At 46.6% G+C, this 20,557-nt stretch overlaps 1 protein-coding gene across 1 annotated transcript; it reads right to left on the bottom strand.

Annotated features, from left to right (window-relative positions):
* Positions 1-4,956: 4,956 nt before the first annotated feature.
* On the bottom strand, positions 4,957-19,897 carry LOC135815293 (poly(A) polymerase type 3-like). The gene is made up of 20 exons (XM_065328569.1): positions 19,670-19,897; positions 19,452-19,524; positions 18,904-18,983; positions 18,168-18,234; positions 17,844-17,922; positions 16,724-16,999; positions 16,096-16,185; positions 15,475-15,695; positions 14,702-14,822; positions 13,224-13,308; positions 12,429-12,482; positions 11,822-11,935; positions 11,175-11,224; positions 10,845-10,895; positions 10,405-10,474; positions 9,986-10,043; positions 8,599-8,712; positions 8,028-8,159; positions 7,816-7,911; positions 4,957-6,202 (listed from the first exon to the last, which is right to left on the bottom strand). The coding sequence occupies exons 1-20, from the start codon at positions 19,675-19,677 to the stop codon at positions 6,161-6,163; spliced, it is 1,881 nt and encodes a 626-aa protein (XP_065184641.1). The 5' UTR covers positions 19,678-19,897; the 3' UTR covers positions 4,957-6,160.
* Between the last annotated feature and the right edge of the window lie 660 nt (positions 19,898-20,557).

The following is a 20,557-nucleotide window of genomic DNA, read 5'->3' as shown; positions in this document are numbered from 1 at the left end:
AAAACTATAATGTGCATGTACTACGTACATGTACATGGTATGGTCAAGAGTCCATAATTTATGGACTCTTGGTATGACCTACAGTGTTGTAGGCCCATGGGCATGGGCTTGTACGATGAAGCTTTGTGATCATCAGTGTTCGAACAAACCCTGGGCTTATGCGCGGGCATGGGCTTATCCGCGGGATTCTACGGTATGATGGTAACTGGCAACTCAGCACCACTGAGGACTACTAAAAGTAGAATAGAAGGAAATGAAATGCTGGGCTCTTATTGCGACCTTCATTCTCAGGGTGGCATCTTAAATCCTCACGGAAAAGTTGGAGACACTCCAAAAAGTTCGGGAGCTGTTCTTATATCCTCTCCGAATTTTAGGAGGCTCTCCAAAGCCCTCCAAGCTTCAGAGGTGGTTACCTGGTTACAACTTGGAGATTCCTGCGGTTTGGGATCAGCGCATGTGAACTAGGCTAAAAGCCACGTGTTGATCATGAGTGTACGCATTTCCCTTTTCGCATGCGCACAGCGCATACTATATTCGTGGCACTCAAGATCGCGGCCCCTTTGGCGCTTCATTTTGCTCGATATGTGCACAATATCTCCGAATTCCGGACCCGTTCTTGAATTATCCCAGTTTCTTCGACTTCTCTTTTCTTCTTCTCCTAGAAGCTAGAGATTATAAGAACGCACCCTTAGCTTGTAGAGCTATTTAGGGGCTTCGAGAGCCCCTTTTTGATACCTATAATGACTTTTGATCTTCGGTTTTTATAGGTTTTCGCCAGCTGTTGAGAAAGGAAAATCATACAGATGAAAGAGTACGGGAAGTAAAAACCATACACACTTCCGAAATGGGTAGCTTTTAGAAGTACACCGTACATTTTATGCAGAGTTCATTGTCTCCACTGCACTATAATGCGTACAGGAAGTTGTACGAGTGGAAAGTGCGTACAATTATTCAGCGGGCTTTAAACTAATCCAAGGCCCTCAACGCGTCATCAAGAGTAGTAAAATTGCGATTGAGCGGGCTTTAAAGTCTGATAAGGCCCGTGGCGGGAACGTCGCTGATTGGTCGTTTCCTGGACAACGAGACAGACCTCGTTCTAAAGTGTACTCGCCAATTCTGGGCCCCTGATACGCTAAAACTTCATGTACATGTATGTGTACCACCTTGGCAAACTCTCCATGATGGCCCAGGATCGAGCAGCTTGATGAGGCACCCTGTATAGCACGCGTGCGGGCAATCTCTAGCCGAGGAACAGAGCGGAACCATGTGTTGCACAATAGTCTGTCCCCACAGGATACCACGATTCGACCAATCGCTCACTGTAGATCCAGTGGATCCTATGGATCTGGATCTGGATCCGACCAAACGATCACGGCCTAATACAGTCAACTTCGCTAATAACGACTGCGGATATAACGACAATTTGCAAATAACAACAGGATTTCCATGCCCAGAGCAAAGTCCCATCGAACTGAATACTTCGGGTATAACGGGTATAACAACACTTAAAGACACTTTTCTGATGCCCCCCCCCCCGAGTGTCACGGTCGTTATATGCAAAGTTGACTGTAGTTATCATTTGTATTGTATCTGAAATAATACTTCCTTCACCATCTTGAATAAGAATGAAGTGAAACTGTGAAAAAGATATGGGCCCGGAATTGGCGAAAGCACTATAGTGGCTTTTATCGTACCAGGATTGCACCATGTGCCAGGCACCTTGCAAGGAGGATGACCACCCGTGCTTCCAGCCTCGGCCCAGAAGGCTCGCCCCTCCATGTTCTTCCAAGAGTCTACTAGTATTGCCCCATGACCATGGGATTGCAGACTCTTGGTAGTGTGATACTGTACGAGACGTACCAGCAAGATCTACAGCAGCTGCGGTAGGACTGGTAATAGGGAGGTTTCGCTCTACGTAATTACGTATGAAAATCAATATGTCGTACGCGCCGGTGAGCGAGGGCAACTTTCATACATAAGTCTCTCTACGGATTTCCGTAGGAAAGCTCTTTCCTAGGTTGGGTCCTCCGTAGGACGTTTTGAAATATTTTTCTCGCATTTTCCGCATTTGTCCATGGCAACGTTCAAGCCGCGCGAAACACAAGGTACGCATTGTGCACGTGCAAAATAAAATGGAAAACGCGGTTTCGGTTCATGGTGCATGCAGCCAATGCGTCTCCAAAGCAACAACGCATGTTAAGCAGTCGTGGAGAAATCACGCAGAGCGAAACCCAACAGCTCTGATTTTTACGTATGAAAATTCCGTGCAGTTTCTACGTTATTTTCATACGTACGAGGTGATTTGGCTTTTTTTTAACATTGTTGTAAAATGACATTTTTTCAGCCACTTCTAGGCAAGCTATGTCCAAACGAATTGTTGCAAGTGGAAGTGCTATCCTTCATGCCCATTGTTTAAAAATAATGGGAATGATCCCACTTTGGAAAGTGTCTTGAATCATGTCCTACTTTCATAGTATTCTCAGGGTTCAAATAATTGGTGTGTCATTTTTTAACAATTTTTTAAAATGGCATAACGAACTGGCATCAATGTTCTGAAGTTGATAGATATCACTTCAAGGAATGCTAGTGGATGAAAATTAATCTGTCAACTGCATTGTATGCTGCCGCAATGCCGTGTTTTGTAAAAAAAAAAATGTAACTAGTGGCTGTGTCATACGGTAGAATTGGATAGGTAGCATAGCATCGCAGCCCTGTTTTCGTTCTCACAGAGTGTATTCCGTGACCTACTGTTCTTCATTGTTGTCTTTATAGCGATATCAAGACGGCCTGACGTCATCCAAAGGCCCTGCGGAAGCAATTTACTGCCCACTCGTCCATTCAAGGGCTTATTTTACACACAATGGCAAAGCACCCATCACTAGTTACACCGACATGGCAGGGAGAATTATATGCACCAAATTTTCTGGTCAATGTTGATCTACGATAAACTGGCTCTCATTTGCCACCACCCATGTTTCGATACAGCCATCCGGAGCAGAGAAACAGCCAGAAGAAAAGCAAATTTTACACAATTTTGTTAAAAATGCCAAATGGTAAAAAAAAGCTAAATCACCTCGTTACTGGGAAACCTCCCTAATATCGAGAGCGAAGGCACGAGAATTAAAGGGGAAGTGCATCGATTTTTCGAGTATGGTCCAGAAGAAAGACAATTTGATATCGGTTCGAATGGCATATCTCTCGCTTCCATACGATAAGCCAAACTTGCCAAATCGCCAATTGTATACTCACGTTGCCATGGCGACCAGCGCAGTGATGACGTACGAAAGGCTTAGCTCCACCACAGAGAAGGTCGATCACTGCAGAATTTGGTCATTTTCAATTGGTTTATTGTATTCACGAAGTGAAAGAAGGGCTGTGTTCAATGCTGTTAGTGCAGTGAACTGTTTGTTAGTAGTCCTCTCGGTTGTGTACTGGGACGTGACACCGACAGGAGAAAGCTGGAGTGCGGAGACACCAGCAGACAAGCGAAAATAGTGACGAACAAAATGCTGAAATCTTGGTTGGGACAAATCAGACGTTCAGCATTTTCCCCAACCAAGGACCATGCCGTTTGCTCTTTCCACCTCCTGAAGATGAATGAGATGCTTCCTGGCGACTCTCCTATCTCTCGTAACATCTTCTGAAGCCAGGTGAGACGACGGGTGGTGGAGATTGACGAATGAAATAATGTCGTAGGTTTGAAAGTTTGCTGAAAATTGTCTCAGGAGAGATGGCGAATTCCAAGCATCTTGTCCTGGAGGAAACCATTTCCTAGGCACAGTCAGCCTAGGGAAATGCATGAGAAGGGCGATAAATAGTTCACGGCACTAACAGCATTGAACACAGCACTTCTTTCACATCGTAAATACAATAAGGCAATTGAAAAATGACCAATTTATGCAGTGATCGACCTTCTCTGTGGAGGAGCTAAGCCTTTCATACGTCATCACTGCTCTGGTCGCTATGGCAACGTGAGCATACAATTGGCGATTTGGCAAGTTTGGCTTATCGTATGGAAGCGAGAGATATGCCATTCGAACCGATATCAAATTGTCTTTCTTCTGGACCATACTCGAAAAATCGATGCACTTCCCCTTTAATGCCACCAAAATTTCACAGAAGCCTGTCCCTGCGGGAATTTGCGGAAAAACTCTCGGAAACTTGCGCAAGAAATTGCGGCAGAAAGTAACAAAAAATGCAACGAAAAGTGCGGAATGATGCAGAACTTGCCAAGAATTATTTGCAGAAAATTGCGGATTTGGGCCAAATCACGAAATTTGTTGCATCGTATGTCTACTCCGGAGTCGTACTGTGCAAATTACCTACAGGTTCATGGAAAGAACTGCGTGAAAAGTGCATAAAAATGTGAGATATAGTGCAGAAAACGACAAAAAAAACCGGGGAAATAGCGGATTTTGCTGAACATCGCGGGTTTGGGGCAAAATCGCGAAATTTGTGGCATCCGTGGAATCGCGATTTCCTGGAGGGCCAGAGAAGTGCAAGTATGATCTTCATGACAAAACCAAGGCTAGAGAGCCCTATGGCCAGTCCTCTGCGACTACCAGCCCTGCGGTCGACGAGGCCACTAAAGGTCGAAACAGTTAGCTTTTCAGAGATGGAACTCATCCAGGTATCAATCCAGGTATCAAGGGCATTTAGTAAGAGAACTCTATTGAAATTTTGGTCAGATGTTTTATGGGTTAAAAATGAGAGTGGTACTCAATTTTTGATCCGCCGAACGAACGCTATATGAAACTTCCTTACAAGCGCAACCTGTCTACTGTCTGATAATTCGAACCCCGGATTGGGCATGCCCCACCCAATTAGAAGTCACCAGTGACCAGAGCCCAGTGCATGCTGGGTTATGTCACCAGCAAGCACAGTCAAGTGCACTTCACTCATATCTTGCACATACACACACACAGCACAGACCAAACACATCAAGAAACACACGGCTGGTTTTTGAGGTCATTTTTACAATTTTCCGACCCCTGTTTATTCGTTTTTTAGTTCTGATTTAAGACGGATGCGAGTAACCTTGCTTTACCTGCTCAAATCAGATATCTAATATGCAAGGCAAAAAACAACGAAAAAATGAGAGAGAAAAGGTATGCTGGCATCTGTCATTTCCAAACCGGAAAGGTGTTTCCTCTCTGGATTTTTATCAGAAGGGGAACAAAGAACGGGAAAAAACTATGTAGAGTCACTTCTCAGGTTATGTTTCTTTTTTTAGGGCTGTAATAATAGGAAAGAGCTAAGACAAGGAAATTTGATGTTTCATAAAGACTGGCAGCACTCTAGGTGGCACTCTATGTATACGGTAAACAGTGCGGTGCACACAACACACATACACACACAGCGCAGCACACAGGGTACGGAGTTATGCACAGCATAAGTGTACGGCACAGGGTTAGCGTGGGTTACAACAAAAAACAAACACACACACACACACACATGATACACATCACACTGCAGAACGATCGTGCAACACTTACAAAGGATACGACACGCAGCAACAAGAGAGAAAACGAAGCAAGCCAAGAGTAAACAAAACGAGGCAGGTAAATCAAGGACATTCACATCTAGCAACACTGGCGCCGGCGCCAACACAGCTAGAACAAGTCAAGAGGAAAATAACAAGCGAGATGAAAAGCAACATGTACGCCAACACGAGGGGTGAACAACGATGTGCAGCACGGAGAGAATGACAATCTTGGAATAACTGTTATCTAGACACAGACGTAAGCTCGCGGGAAAGGCAACAGAGGGTCACAACACACACACACACACACGCACACACACACACACACACACACACACACACACACACACACACACACACACAACACCAAGTAGTGGAGTATATACAGCTAGGAGGCAGAGAAGGGTCAAGAGGGCTACTGCACTTCAAGGAGCGCCTGAACATAGTGGCCACATTTTGGTAAAGAAAGGAGTAAGAAGAAGAGTAGCCATGGAAGGAGTTCTAGAGCAATGACAGACGTGACACAGAAGAGAGAGAGAAGGAGATAGTATGCATGGCACCCACCAGCATCCGATGCCTCGTGACTAAACAGAAGCGATTTCTTTGAGTCATTTTCGATAGTGGTTCGTAGATCCGGTCGTCGACAGAATACACACACAGCAGAACATGGTATGGCTTTCAAGCCTCCACAGCTGAACTGCAGGGAACAGTAGAGTCGACCTGCAAGAGCACAACAGAAAGGAGAAGAGCAAAAAGAAAATTACTTCAAAAAAAGTATAATTATTATAATTCCTTCCTGGACGAGGACGAGATCCGTCTCATCCATGTCCTACTAGCCAACACGTCCTTCTGTGTACGCATCGGCACAGCAACATCCGAATCCGCCGATACCACTATCGGGACGCCCCAGGGCGATTCCTTGTCCCCTGTTCTATTTGTGGTATATCTCGAGGCAGCTTTGCGGGATGTAAGGAGCACTGCTACTGCCAGGGCTCGGCCATCATCGGATCTCGGCTTGCCATTTGAAATTGCGTGCGCCGACGACACGGATTTCATCAGCACAGAGTCTGGCTGGGTGGGTGACCTGGAGCCGGTTATCGGTGACGTCCTCAACGGATGGGCTCTGAAGGTAAACCCGGATAAAACAGAAATTACCGTTCTGGGCCGATCCCTGGACAGGATAGCGGAATAGTGGCGCACCACCAAGAAGCTCGGCTCACTCCTCGGGGATAACGAGGATGTCTCTCGGCGGAAACAACTAGCCTCTGCAGCGTTTCGATCGCTCTGGTCACTATGGAGCCGGCGCAGTACCGCTGGAGAAGAACTGAGGCTTCGTCTTTACAATGCGTTTGTACTACCAGTGCTAGTATACAACGCCGGCACATGGGGACTGATGGCAGCTGCCGAGGGTGGACTCGACGCACTCCACTGCGGCCAGCTCCGTTCACTGATCGGCTTCGTCTGGCCGCAGAAGATCGCAACAACAGCACTCTACGACATGTGCAAGGCAGAGCCGATCAGCCGCATCATCACCAGAGCTCGGTGGAGGCTATTTAGCCATATCCTTCGACTTCCCAGTGATGCCCCGCCGTCCTAAGCATGGTCAGCTACTTTGAATGTGATGACCGCAAGTGGAGAGGCCGCCCTCGCATCACCCTGCCGGTGAAGCTCGACGACCTCAACCGAGCTGCGTGCGGGCGATTGCAGAGCCTGGAAGATCTGGAGCGCCTTATCAGACGTAGCTGCAGTTCGAAGCGAATGGAGGCAGCTATTGGATATGATCTGCGAGCAGAGGTTTCGGCGATGAAACCGCGCTGTTACCTTTTTCCCAGATCACGGAAATATCGCTCAATACACTTTAAACATTCTATACACAAAGGATTTACAGCTACGGTTGTGTTTGTTGTCTTTATGTCTCCTATATCAACTGCTTCTCTTACCATGTCCAGCATAAGCGTCAAGCGAACGTGTGGACTGTGTTCGTGCATGGGTGACTTGCACTTGCACTGTTGACGCTGCCGCGGGAATGCATATTATAATAATAAAATTATTTAATAATAATAATAATGACGTATCGTCTCCATCACTTAACATTGTTTAATAAAGTAATACAAACGTCACTTCAGCTCATCCTCCTTATAGCCATAATATTACACTGAGTTCAAGTCCTAAGGTGGTCTTTCCTTGATCCAGGCACGAGTGAGAGAATCGCATTTTCACACCAAACTACAAAGTCATCATACCACCACTGGTCACATACAAAAATGGCAGTCCTGTACTTAATAGAAGACAAAAAAGCTTCTAAATGAGAAAAATCGGCAGCTTGACCTCACCTCTTCGTATTTCTTTTTCTTTGGCTGGCTGTCCTGGCCCTGTGCAGGGCGCTTCATGGCTAGCGGGTCTGTCTTTGCGTCTGTAGCAGCAGCATTCTACACGCGCACAGGTGGAAGAGGACATTGTAAACAACCATTATAAATAACGAAACCCACATACTCACACCTACCCCCTCATACACCCCCACAGCCACCAATACCTGTACACCCACCTTGTCAGCAGTACAAGACACAGGAGATGCAGCGTCAGCGGAATCGCTGTCCTTGGTCGCTACCCGTGCTGCAGGTTCCCCTACTTCCGATATCTTCTGTGTTGTAGAGTCGTCGTCATCCTCCGGACTGGCCTATGCACAAACACAAAAGAGAAGCAGCACACATGCTACATGCACATGCTAACCTCTGAACTGTATCGAAAGAAAACGAACGGGGGCTACTCGCATACGTCCCTTGTTGCCACGTATACCGTAATGTCGCATATAACATCAGGTGCTTACGGCCGTACAAGCCGATGTCAGTGCTAGGCTTCTATTCAAGTCAGGCTTCTATTCAAACCAGGTATCTCTATGTATGTCAACACTAAACCAGGCTTATGTGCTGACAGTGTATCTTATCAGGCTTCTATAAAAGACAGGCTTTTATACAAGACACTACAGTACTGTAGGTTCTCTTGGCAAAGTGCTGATTTTCATATAGGACTTGCACGCTTAGATGTGTACTCGTCACCAAAAAACCCAACAGAGGACAAAACACCCCACGGCCATGCAGGGCACATTGCAATCTCACCGTAGACTGCTCTCCCGGGCAGGACTGAGTTAATTGAGTTGACGGTGCCGATGAGGACTCTGGTGTATCAGACACCGTGGCCGATAGCGCTGCCTTGCGGGTGTCAGACTTACCCTGCAGCGGAACACAAGTGAGCAACAGGTTTTCTTACGAGTTACGGGTTGTGATGTTGACAACATGTTACAAGGCGGAGTACGCACAGCAGTGTTCCTGACTACTGACTAGACTACAACCATAAACCAGTTGACAGAGTCCCGGGCCGAACCGGGGTTTGTCCCCAACACGGTTCAGATGGTCGCAAGACCGGGACTCTGCCAACCGGTTCCTGGTTGTAGACTGGAGCACTGCTGTGCATCCTCTGCCTTGTTACATGCTGTCATCATCAAAACATGTTACCTTATCGAGCAAGGCTTGTATATACATGTACCAGGTTTCTTACTGTGCACTTCACCAAAAACAGATATTGTCGCGTCGCCACACTACATATACTCCCACATGCACATGAATAAGTTCTCAGGTTCTCAATAGCATAACCTCTAAGCCTGATGGGAACTGGGAGGCACACTGGAGAGATGTGTTTCGCATTTGCAACCAACCCAAATATACTCTTTAAATCAGTCTTGGGTAAGCGGCCACTGAAATTGTATGCGTGTGCGGCAGCCTGTAACCTTGCCGTTATGGAACACTGACAGAGAGGATTATCACATACATCTGGTATGCTCAAAACTTGTGTACTGGTTAACCCTTTACCATCCGTGCGTACTTGAATCGATCTCTAGAGATCGATGGACATGCATACACTAAAACATTCGTAACTCGATCGATTCTTGTCGGAATTTAAAGACCTAACTAAGTATCTAGGAAGTAGCCGAAGAGCTCCGCTTTCCATTGCACCAATCGGTAAAGAGCTGGAATGTCGCATTCCAAAGATATTGTCCTCGACATTTCAGCTACGGCAAAAGTCGAATTTCTTTCCGAGTGACTGACCTTGAGCGGCGATTTTCCCCTCTCCTGACATGCTGAGTCACTTTGGCATGCTTTGAGCGCGTGGGCAGCATGAAAAGAAACTCAAGCAAAAAATTGGAATGTTTACGATGAAGGAGCGAGAAATGGCTGGCGAGGAGAGAATTTCCTCGTATATCCAGCGATGGGGTGTATTTGAAGCTCCCTGGCGCTGGATATGTGATCTCGGTAGTGTCCTGTTTGAGCTCAAAGTACGCAGCTCGTGGAGAGCTTTCCAGAATGCCCAAGATTGTGAAAATTGGTTGATTAGAACCGAAGATATTTTCAGAATAAGGTAAGAATTATTGCATTTGGGACTGCAGGGGAATTTTGGTCGGATGGCAAAGGGTTAAAAAAAGAAGAAAGAAAGGCAGAGCCGACTCACCAGAGATCGCTTTTTACCCTTGATCAAGCTTGCAGGCAAAAATTGCGTCAAGTCTTTCCTGCAAGGGTTCCAAGTGACACACAAAAGGAGACATCGGCAAGTCAGTATTCTCAAAACAAGTACATCACCATTCTCACTGGCTGCGTTCGATTACGCACTTGAATCGATTCATGAATGGAATCTCGCCGTTCGATTTCATGTAATGAGCCCTGGAATCGATTCGGAACACATGGGGTGATGTGAATAGAATCGATTCATGAATCGATTCGCGGGCACACTCGAATACACTCACTGGGTCACCATACACACATTCAACACGTTCTCAAGCAACGAAGCCAGCATGCTGTACAACAGGAAGTCCCCCGCTCTGGTCCGCAAAACAGAAATCACAATACACACAGCCTGCAGCGAGTACTGACCGTCTGAAGTACTTGGCATCAATTGCCATACCCTCACGGAAGATTTTGTTGCTCACGGCCTGTCGGTGGACTGCAACGGACAACACACGTACACACACACACACACACACACACAGGTTGACTAACGCTGGATACAACATTGCTATGCGGAACAAGGAAGGACAGAGTGTTCCACATCGAAAGCAGCCCAACATGATTTAGACAATTGTGCTATAAAAACCGTGAAGCAAGAAATTGTTGCCAACGCTCGCAACACCAGCATGACTGAAAGAAAGAATTCATGAAGCTACTATATCACTCCATTTATTCTTCCCGCTTCGGGATAAAACGGCTGCATCCTTTTCCCGACAGCGCCTCAGACTGCAGCTCCAAACTCCGAAGTCAAATCTGGTGCAATGCAGAAGTTGCGCAGTGCCAGTTTGTGCACATCAATGACGTACCGGTGTTGACAAATGATTGAATGTCATATGTGAGATCCACACTCACGCCCTCTGCAGAAAACGAAACAGGACAAGGAAACGTGGGAGGAGGATTTATCATACACATAGCCAAACATACAGACTAGCCCCCCACCACCAAACACACACACACACACACACACACACACACACACACACGATGTACACCCAACTTCTACCAGGGTTGCAGGTGTGCATGGAATCAAACTCACTGCACAAGCAACTGGGCAGCATACCACATGCGCAACCCGCACCGTATGTGCTTGGCCATAATGCTTAATCTCAATCACCTCCACCACCAGAGGAACTCACCCATGGATTGAAACTGCAGTCCGATGAACCAGCGAAGTGCAAACTGCTGCCTGCAGGAGACACATCGCCCCACAACACACGCCAGCCATTACCAAGGATGTCAACCAGGAGTGAAAGACTTGTAGCAAAGTCCAGAGCTAGAGTACTCCGATTTCTCTGATTGAATATTTCAGTGCTATTTACCCCCAAGCAAGCCAAATACAAAAAGCCTACAGCTAACATGACACACATCTAGATTGCACAGATGTATGGACTTAAATTGGACATTTACTTGAAATAGCTCAACACAAGTATTCCCCTTCTACTTGCCCGATTTCAAAATTTCTTTCAATAGGTGTATGCGTACTTGACCTATAAATCTATAGTGAAAACGACAACCAAGGAATCAAATACAAATCCACTGATTTTTGAATATTCCAGAACTCTGATTGGCTGCACTTCAAATGCAGCGTGCGCGGGCAGTTCTAAAGAAAACAACCGTCTGAATTGCAACCCAGCCCAACGAACACAACATGGCAAGGGGAAAGTGTTCTGCGCTCAGCACACGTTTCAAGCATAGTGCATGCGCTCTGCACACATTTCAAACACAGTGCATGCGCAAGTACAAGTGCTAGACGACAATGTGGCAACACTAGAACCGGACTTACTCCTCTGTCGGCAGAGGACCATGCGCATTGGGGTTGACGTGAGCGCGTGTTATATACCCGTTGCGTTCCAAAGACTGGATTAGCTTACGCAGCTTCGACTCCACTAGGCCAAGCCTAAGAGAAGAACAGATCATGTGGAATGCACATTGTCGATTAGCCAAAATATGAGCCATAACAACCAAAAAAAAGCATAAAACTAGTCACCATGTGTCTACATCACTGAATGAGGATGTACTGTTGTGGACAATGAAATCCGGTGAGTCAAGCGGCCAAGGGGCACTGGCCTTGCAGCCGTTAGTACGCATACGGTGCACATTCATATGACTGGGGCCATGGTGTGCTTGTATGTGTCCATCTTCGCAGTGCGCATGCGCAAGGCCGGCCGCCGGCCCCTGCGGTCATTCCACCGGATGTTAACGCCAACCATAACAGTACATGCACTACCAGTAAAACTACTCTCAACGACAGGAGCGGCGCCTCACAACACAGCCAAGCCGCAGTAGGCACTACTGCGGCTCGGGAACTGAAACGAACTACAACACTGGAGATGAAATGGCATAGACGATAGTACATGTACAGTGGAGGAAGTCAGGCAACAGTCACTCACCATGCCTGCTCATCGCTCTTAGTCTGGGCAACTGCTGTCAAAACGATGAAGTGCCTGAGAGTGGGGAAAAAAAACAGAAGAAATTTGTTTTATCACAACACCAGTTAGCAGGGAAGCAAGCCCTGCATCAGCACACAGGCAGCCCCGGCCCTAAGCCACGAGGACAGCATGCTCCGTGTCCTTACGCGCATGGTTTTGCAGATTTCTCACCACACATGTCACAACTTACGAGGTAAATGATATAAAGACGAACCAGACAATGCCAATAGGTGATATCAAGAGTACATAAACAAAGGGTATGCGAATCCACGTGGTTTGGCCCACGGTGGAATTTTGTTGACGTCACCGTTTCTGAGGATCATGAGTTATACCGTGCGAGGTGTGCACACTGTGAGTCTGCAGCCGCGCGGACTCGGCAGGGTTTCACTAAACTTGCACTATGAGTACGGTAAAAAGCTGCAGAAGCGGGAGAAGATGGGAAAATTTCATTTCGAAAGCGGCAAAACATAAACTCGTGACGAAGGTGATCTTCTACAAAAAATATAGCACCGGCTTTGCACGACATGTGACATAGGTTCTGAAAAAGGTGACGCCAACAAAAAAATTCTGCTGTGGACCATACCATGTACTAGCTAGCTGCAGAGTTGCACACTCTTGTTTATGTAATCTTGGTGATATGAACGAGCAAATGCACCAGGTGAGGCAACAATTGTGGGAAATCATGAAGAAAACACAACAAAGAGCCAGGAATAGATTTAAAACAAAAACAGACAAGATACCGTAGCTAGAGCTTACTTGTACGAAGTGAAAAAGCTGTTAGGCTGCCAAAGCTCAGTCCAGTCTTTGGCACCCTCTTCTATTTGTTGCATCACCTCCAAACCTAACAGCACAGGACATGAGAGAGAGTGAGAGAGAGAGAGAGAGAGAGAGAGAGAGAGAGAGAGAGAGAGAGAGAGAGAGAGAGAGAGAGAGAGAGAGAAAGAGAGAGAGATAGAGAGGGAGAGATAGACAGAGAGAGAGGGAGAGAGAGAGAGAGAGAGAGAGAGAGAGAGAGAGAGAAAGAGAGAGAGAGAGAGAGAGAGAGAGACAGACAGAGACAGGGAACGAGAACAACAACAAAACAGTGAGTGATACATAAATGAAGTGGTAAAATCAACTTATTGAATATTGGAATACTCCTACGAAACGACTGACCAAATGAATATTCACGGACGCAAATATTCGGTTTCGTTCAGCAACATACACTTGCACACATTAACCCAGTCGACCGTGAGCCACCCTTGGGTGTTGTCTGCACCATCTACTCCTTCGAAGAAGTACACAATCATGTAGGTCTTCGATTCGAAATAAAACAAGACTTTGGACAATGCATGCAAATATGTAGCTCCTTCAAAGTACAGTTGTGGCAAGCGAAATCCGACACTTGGCATAAGGGACTGCACCATGCGGTGTGCAGTCACTGCAGCCCTGCATACGTAGCACATGTGTTACATACAACTTTTTATCTATCTCGTGACAGAACTCGTACTCACAGTCAAGGTTCACAAGTGCTCCCAAAATATGATTGGACACGGGATGGCAATACACCTTATGTGTACTTAATCTGTGAACTGTGCGTATCAGATACGCACAGTAGATACTATCTACGCTGTGACCGTTCGCGTTTGCCCTGTTTGGGATGCATACGGCTCTGATGTACAAATTAGGGCACAGTGCATTGCAGCATTGATGTCCATTTGTGGTGCTCTACCCTATGACAAGTACCGGATTTCGCTTGCCACAACTGTACATACGTGAAAGCTAGTCCTTTCCATTCCCTATCACTGCCCGCAACTGTGCAGCATTCAACACACCTTGTCGCGTTCTACTTCATTGGTATCCTTGCCGTATTCACGCCTGTTCTCTGGCAAAAGCCTTGTCGCCATTCTCTCGTCAGCTCAGCAATTATGAAAACCTGGCAGGTAGCTTGAATTTCCTAATGCATCAGTTAATTGCTATGCTCAGATTTCTATCCACAGTCACAGGCCTAGCACTGCTGCAGAACGAACTGTAGCTAACGGCACGCTGCAACTGACACCGCTTAAATCTATAGAAAATACAGAACGTTTGTTCCCTCGATAAAAGTAAGAGAATATCAGAGGGAGAGTGAGTTTTGGTATTTCACCACTAACAAGATGCCAGCTTTCTGAATGCACATTTGTGCATAACGTGAACAGGAGTCAAAGCAAGGACATATAAATAGGACGCACTGTCTTCTTTCCGCCAGACCTTACCTCTCTCAAACTCATCATTCATCACCTCTAATGTTGACCTTGTTACATTGAACGTTGAGTTCTGCTGCGGAAACGCAGGCGTGATGATGGGCATGAGGTGAAAGCGGTCCTGTATGTTGTGCTGGGCAATGGCAAAGTAAGCAAGGAGAAAACGCATCAACGTAAGCCACCCTCCTCGCTCCATCGATCCTGCATCACGTATCTGCGGGGCTGCTGGAAGTTATTCGGATGTTGGGTGGCGCTGGAGGGTGATGCTGCCTCAGCTTTGCTTACAGTGTCAGAGGCCCAGGTGCCACTTCGATGAAACGGATATTAATGTTAGCATACCTATTCACTACTTTTTACTGGATTCTCGACTTGTGTTTGCTGTGCTGGTCACATTGTTCCGAACTTCGCATGTGGTATTTTTGGAATCTCTTCATTCATTTTGGGTTTCGGAACTTTCGGGCATTCAATATCATCTGTGGTTTATTGAGGTATACTGGCACGTGTAGGCTTCACGCATCAGCACGTAACAGGAACTGTGCCAGCAGCAGTATATGTACTAGTAGCAGTCATTGGAATTTCGCTGCTTCACATCCTACGACAAGTGCCGGCAAATCACATGCTCCAAATACCCTAACACAAAGGCGAGGCATGCAAGTAGCTGTGGCATGACCCAATAGTGAACTGCTAGCAGCACCACAATTCTCTCCCCTCCATGTAGTACATGTAATGCATGTGGGTACGCAGAGAAGGAGATGATAGCGTTTGCAAAGTGGCCAGCAGCTTACCCGCGGATCCCAGATCTCCATATCCAGCGGGGCCTCGCCTTGCGTGATAAGATTGTCCAGTAACACAGGGCGCGGCCATTCCCACTTCGACAGCAGGAGGAAGAACTTCGTGACAATAGTAGAGGCAGCTGCATTGGGATACAGCTGGCAAGTGCGAGCAACGAGCATAGCCCAGGACACACCGCCTAAGAAGCCCAGCTTGTTGTTGTAGATAGCACGGCCTGGTAATGACAGGGAATTGGTAGAAAAACATGCACACACACACACACGCGCGCACATTTGTACATTTGCCTCACAGCTTGCGGAACATGATTCCAGGATTAGCTTCGGAGCAGCCCTTTTGTCAAAGGTAATAAGGCAGAAATCCCGCTGCCAGCTCTGACATGAAAAATCGAGTTACTGGTAATGGTCCAAGTAATAGGAAATCACCACAGGCATGTTTCACAAATCCTGCAATAAAATAGTTCAATACCACAGTTTAATTGTGGTATTGATACAACTACTGAACTATCGGTACAATGGCACCAGAAACTGGCCGAAATCAGGAGAAGTGAAAAGCTCCACATCATGCAGAACTACCTAATGACTAGCACACACATAAGTCTCCATGACCTCGCTTACACTTCGCCCAGAGCTTGATACATCGGAGAGCCAAACGGAACGTTTCCACTTTGGGCACGAGCTGCAAAATTTTATCCGTGACACGGCATCCTGCAACACCAAACACAAGGCCAGCAAGAGAGAAAAAGGAGCTCAAGCCGTTGATCCACGTGCCAGGAATATTGGATAGTACAGTTGCACTGGGTGAAATCTGACCCAGAGTGCAAAACTGGCACCCCGGGTCATTTCTGATCACATGTACATCATTGTATTTGAACATGTGTACGTCCAGCTGCAACCGTACCACTTCCAGGGCGCCGAGGGCCGTGCAAGCTGAGAGTACAAAATAGGCACTTTGGGTCGGATTTCACCGAGCGCAACTATAGTCAGCACGACACTGAATAGACGCCATACTGTATGCTGCCCGCCTAGCACAGATAATGACTAGGGCACTGCAGGAAATTAGGAACACACGTCCAACAGCCCTGTTGATTTGAGAAGAATAGCTGGGTACTAGTACATCACCACCTGGCAATGTCCAGCTAGCCAAGCATTCATACTGCAGACGCACAGACCTAGTATACCAGTATATGTACATATAAACATGAGAACATGCAGCAATTGCCTAAAAGCCCGCACGTGAACTCACCGTTCAAACTCCGGACCGACTTCATATCAAGGTTCCGTAATAAATTAACGTCGAGTAAGTCCAGGTCGACTGGTATGGACTGCAAGGCAAGGCGGGCGAAGAGCAAATCAATTTCAATGCCGTTCAGCGAAAACTTAAGCACCGGCACGAATGCATCCTCCACAGGGGTGAGATCTTCAATGCCTTCCTCATTGCGCAGGATTTCGACAAATTCGGTAAAGAACTCAGTCCGCTCCACGTGTCTTGGAGCAACGCACAGCGTATCGATATCGGCACCTGCACACACGGCGGGTATACACGCACGGGCACGCACACGCAGACACATACACACACACGCAGACACACACACACACACACAAAGACACGGGCACGCACGCACACACACAAATTCATACACAATGAAAATAAAGATATAAGATGAATGAAGCTCAGCACACAGAAAACAGAGAGAACACAGTGTCACTTGGCTATAGCAATGTCAGATGGGATTAACATAGTGTGTCAGATGGCCCCTGGCACATGATAGTCAATCATGTACACTACACACACCCATACAGGCACGGTACATTGTACACAGTTCAAACACACATACTCGGTGTGAGAAAGTGTACAGCACAGTGTGTAGGGCGGTGACTGTGCTTTTCTGGATGGCAGGCTATGCACACACTGCACTGCCCACCACCATGATTAGTGTGCCATCTCATCATCCACACGTCGAGTCAATCAAGAAAAGGACCATCCATGGCTTCAATCAGTAATGACTAGAAATTTAGTAGAAAACTGAAGCAGAGACATAGGACGCGTCACAAGTTATACACATGTCCAGTATTCGAAGTTTGGGACTTTTCTGTGGCGCAGACACCATTCACTCCCACGGTTCCCAGATAAGAGAGGGTTGGTAGTACTACCAAAAGCAAAAACCTCGTAACGTGGCTCGCCCAGTGCAACAGTATGGAATCATGGAGCTTATTTTATTCGTATTTGTCACACTACCAAACAGGGGCTGATCCCAATGTGCTCAGACAACCAACACACAGTTGAAGACGGAGACGAGGAGAAAACAAACGACCACAGTCCTACGACAACAGCAAACAACACATCGCATAAACCAAGAGTTTACCTCTATTATGCACGCCAAGCCGATAGGAACCGAAAGTAAACACCTTCCCGTTCTGCTCCCGGGCCACAGACTCAGGCAGCTAAGGTGGAGAAAACAAAACCCGAAAAAAAAACATTTAGGCTGGCATGGCGGCAGGAAGACAACAGAAACACAACGAGCATCAATCTACAGAGATACGAACGGTGTTGAGTGAGTAAATGACAAAGAATTTCCTTTCCCGAAAATCGAACATACTACAGTAGATTTATACTAGTTCCCGGGCAAGCCAAAATAGCAGCACTAGTTCAGCATTACACAGCCTAATAGATAAAACTCTCGCCGTACCTTCTTCATGCTGACACTGACGATCCACTCTCTCACCAAGGCATTTAAACGAGCTAAGACGTTCACACTGGATGAGACAAAGCACAGTGCGATAACAGCACGAGTATACACATAAGGTACATGTACACACACACGCGTGCGCGCGCAGTGCGAATATGGGAAGCGGAAATTAGCTCCGCTCGCGGTAGGCTAAGCAGGACACAATGTCGCCTGGATAGAGGGAAATAATGCAGTGTGTCAGATGGCCCCTGGCACATGATAGTCAATCATGTACACTACACACACCCATACAGGCACGGTACATTGTACACAGTTCAAACACACATACTCGGTGTGAGAAAGTGTACAGCACAGTGTGTAGGGCGGTGACTGTGCTTTTCTGGATGGCAGGCTATGCACACACTGCACTGCCCACCACCATGATTAGTGTGCCATCTCATCATCCACACATCGAGTCAATCAACAAAGAACCATTCCTGGGCTATCAATATCCAAACACACACACACACACACACACACACACACACACACACACACACACACAAACACACACCTCCCGACTTCAAACCTCAGACATGCATATCGCGGACACACACACACACACACATGCACGCACGCATACACACACAAACACACTCACACACACATACGCACACACATACACGTGCCTGCAGAAAAGATATGTGAAGGTTAGTGAAGGTTACAAAGCTCCTCAGTGAGCAACACGAACACATACCGTTGCTCTAGTTCGTCTGGTGTTTCAAAGTAATTCCGGGCGCGTAAACATTCCTCCAGCTCTTTTGTCAACACTAGATCCTGAAATAAGTACCACAAACCAACAGAACTGGAAGTCTCAGCCATAGAAATACCTTTCAATGCTGATGAATATCTATAGAAAATCACTAAAGCCTGATGATTCCTGCAAATAGCAAAAAAAAACATTTAAAAAACATCGCAGAAAGCCTTCTTTCAACTTTGTGCTATATCTATGCGTGCACAAGTGCTTCGTTTTCTTCGATGGGTTGAGCCTTCTGCACTGGGCAAGCGTAACGCACCCTGGCTTAGAAATTTAGCAAATTGAAAAAATGAAGCTCAGAAAACGCAATGAAGAGGCTCGACCTCAGGCCTCTGCCCAACTACTTCCTGTGCATAATTGATACTTGGCAAACAAATTCTTTCGCTCTATCCACTCCCGAACACAACCACAAAATGGCGATACTAAACCTAAACTGTTTTTTGAAAATGAGGACAAAAAGAAAGAAAAGAGGAGACATGAAGACTTGCCTTTGGCTTTGGGGGTGCATCGCTGATGGCGGATGTCGTGCCATACGTCTTAGTCTGGCCTTGAGCCCCATTGCTAAGTATCAATAGAGGGAAAAGAACACACGAATCACGCTCAGTCTAACCGTGAATGAGACAGTCATGCCAATTATTTCCTTGAAAACAGTAAATCAATGGAAACAATTCATTAAAAAAACTTCCCGCAAATCATACGCTCTTACACAGCCATGACGGAAACCAGTTGAGGCCTTGGCCCGTCTCCTACACCATTCCACAGGAATACATGCGCAGCACAGGCCAGCACCAACAACAACAACGAGAGGGTCGTAGAAGTAGTCGAACACAAGTAATTCCCTCACCCTACAAAACACGACAGTGACCCAACTACAGTGTACATAATACGAACAACCAAGCGAAAATGACAACTGACTGCATTATGCCGGGCCGTAAGCTACTCATAATAATGCATGCTTATGCCAAGCACCTAGCGCCTATCTATCTTGCATGCAGTTGCACGAAGACTCGACTTCCCCGCGTGACGTCACAGTGTTATTTGCCATGGCGAACCCTGTCACGTGTCACGTTTATTTCAGCGCCACTCATTTCCGCTGCAGCTGCTGCTGTACATGCTAGATCGACATGTCGACAGCATGCATAAGCATGAAACAAGTCCTCCACCTACAAAAATCTAACGTGAACTATGACAAGGTTTATCCAAGAGTACATAACCCCCCTTGGGGGTTGGGGGGGGGTTATGTACTCTTGGTTTATCTAATACTGGTTTTTAAAGGGGAAGTATACCCTAAAACCAAATTTTCACCAGTTGTAGCAAGAGTACATAACCCCCCGTACTCTTGGTTGTAGTCTTCGGGGTGCTGAGTCGAATGGTCTTGGTCCGAGGAAGCTGAGACGCTCCCTTCCTACTTGAATCCCAATCGAACTCGCGCACTTCCACCGAAACTGGGTGACTGCGCCCTACTAGATGGGGATTTGTATGCAAAATGTCACTAAAAGCGCCATTTCGTTCTTATAAAAGCACGGATGACCGCCATTGGCCCATATGTTGTAGTCTTTTGGACGCTGAGTCGACTGGTTTTGGTCCGAAAAGG

The sequence above is a fragment of the Sycon ciliatum genome, chromosome 4, assembly GCF_964019385.1.
Source record: "Sycon ciliatum chromosome 4, ocSycCili1.1, whole genome shotgun sequence".
Taxonomy (NCBI): Eukaryota; Metazoa; Porifera; class Calcarea; order Leucosolenida; family Sycettidae; genus Sycon; species Sycon ciliatum.
Note: the sequence above shows the minus strand (reverse complement) of the source record. Positions and strands in the feature narration are given on the sequence as shown.

Excerpts from the sequence above, each read along its gene's own strand:
- LOC135815293 (XM_065328569.1), bottom strand. Across the intron at positions 18,984-19,451 it reads ATGCACCCCCAAAGCCAAAG|GATCTAGTGTTGACAAAAGA; the intron begins GCAAGTCTTCAT and ends TACTTATTTCAG. Across the intron at positions 6,203-7,815 it reads AGAAAAAGAAATACGAAGAG|GTCGACTCTACTGTTCCCTG; the intron begins GTGAGGTCAAGC and ends GTGCTCTTGCAG.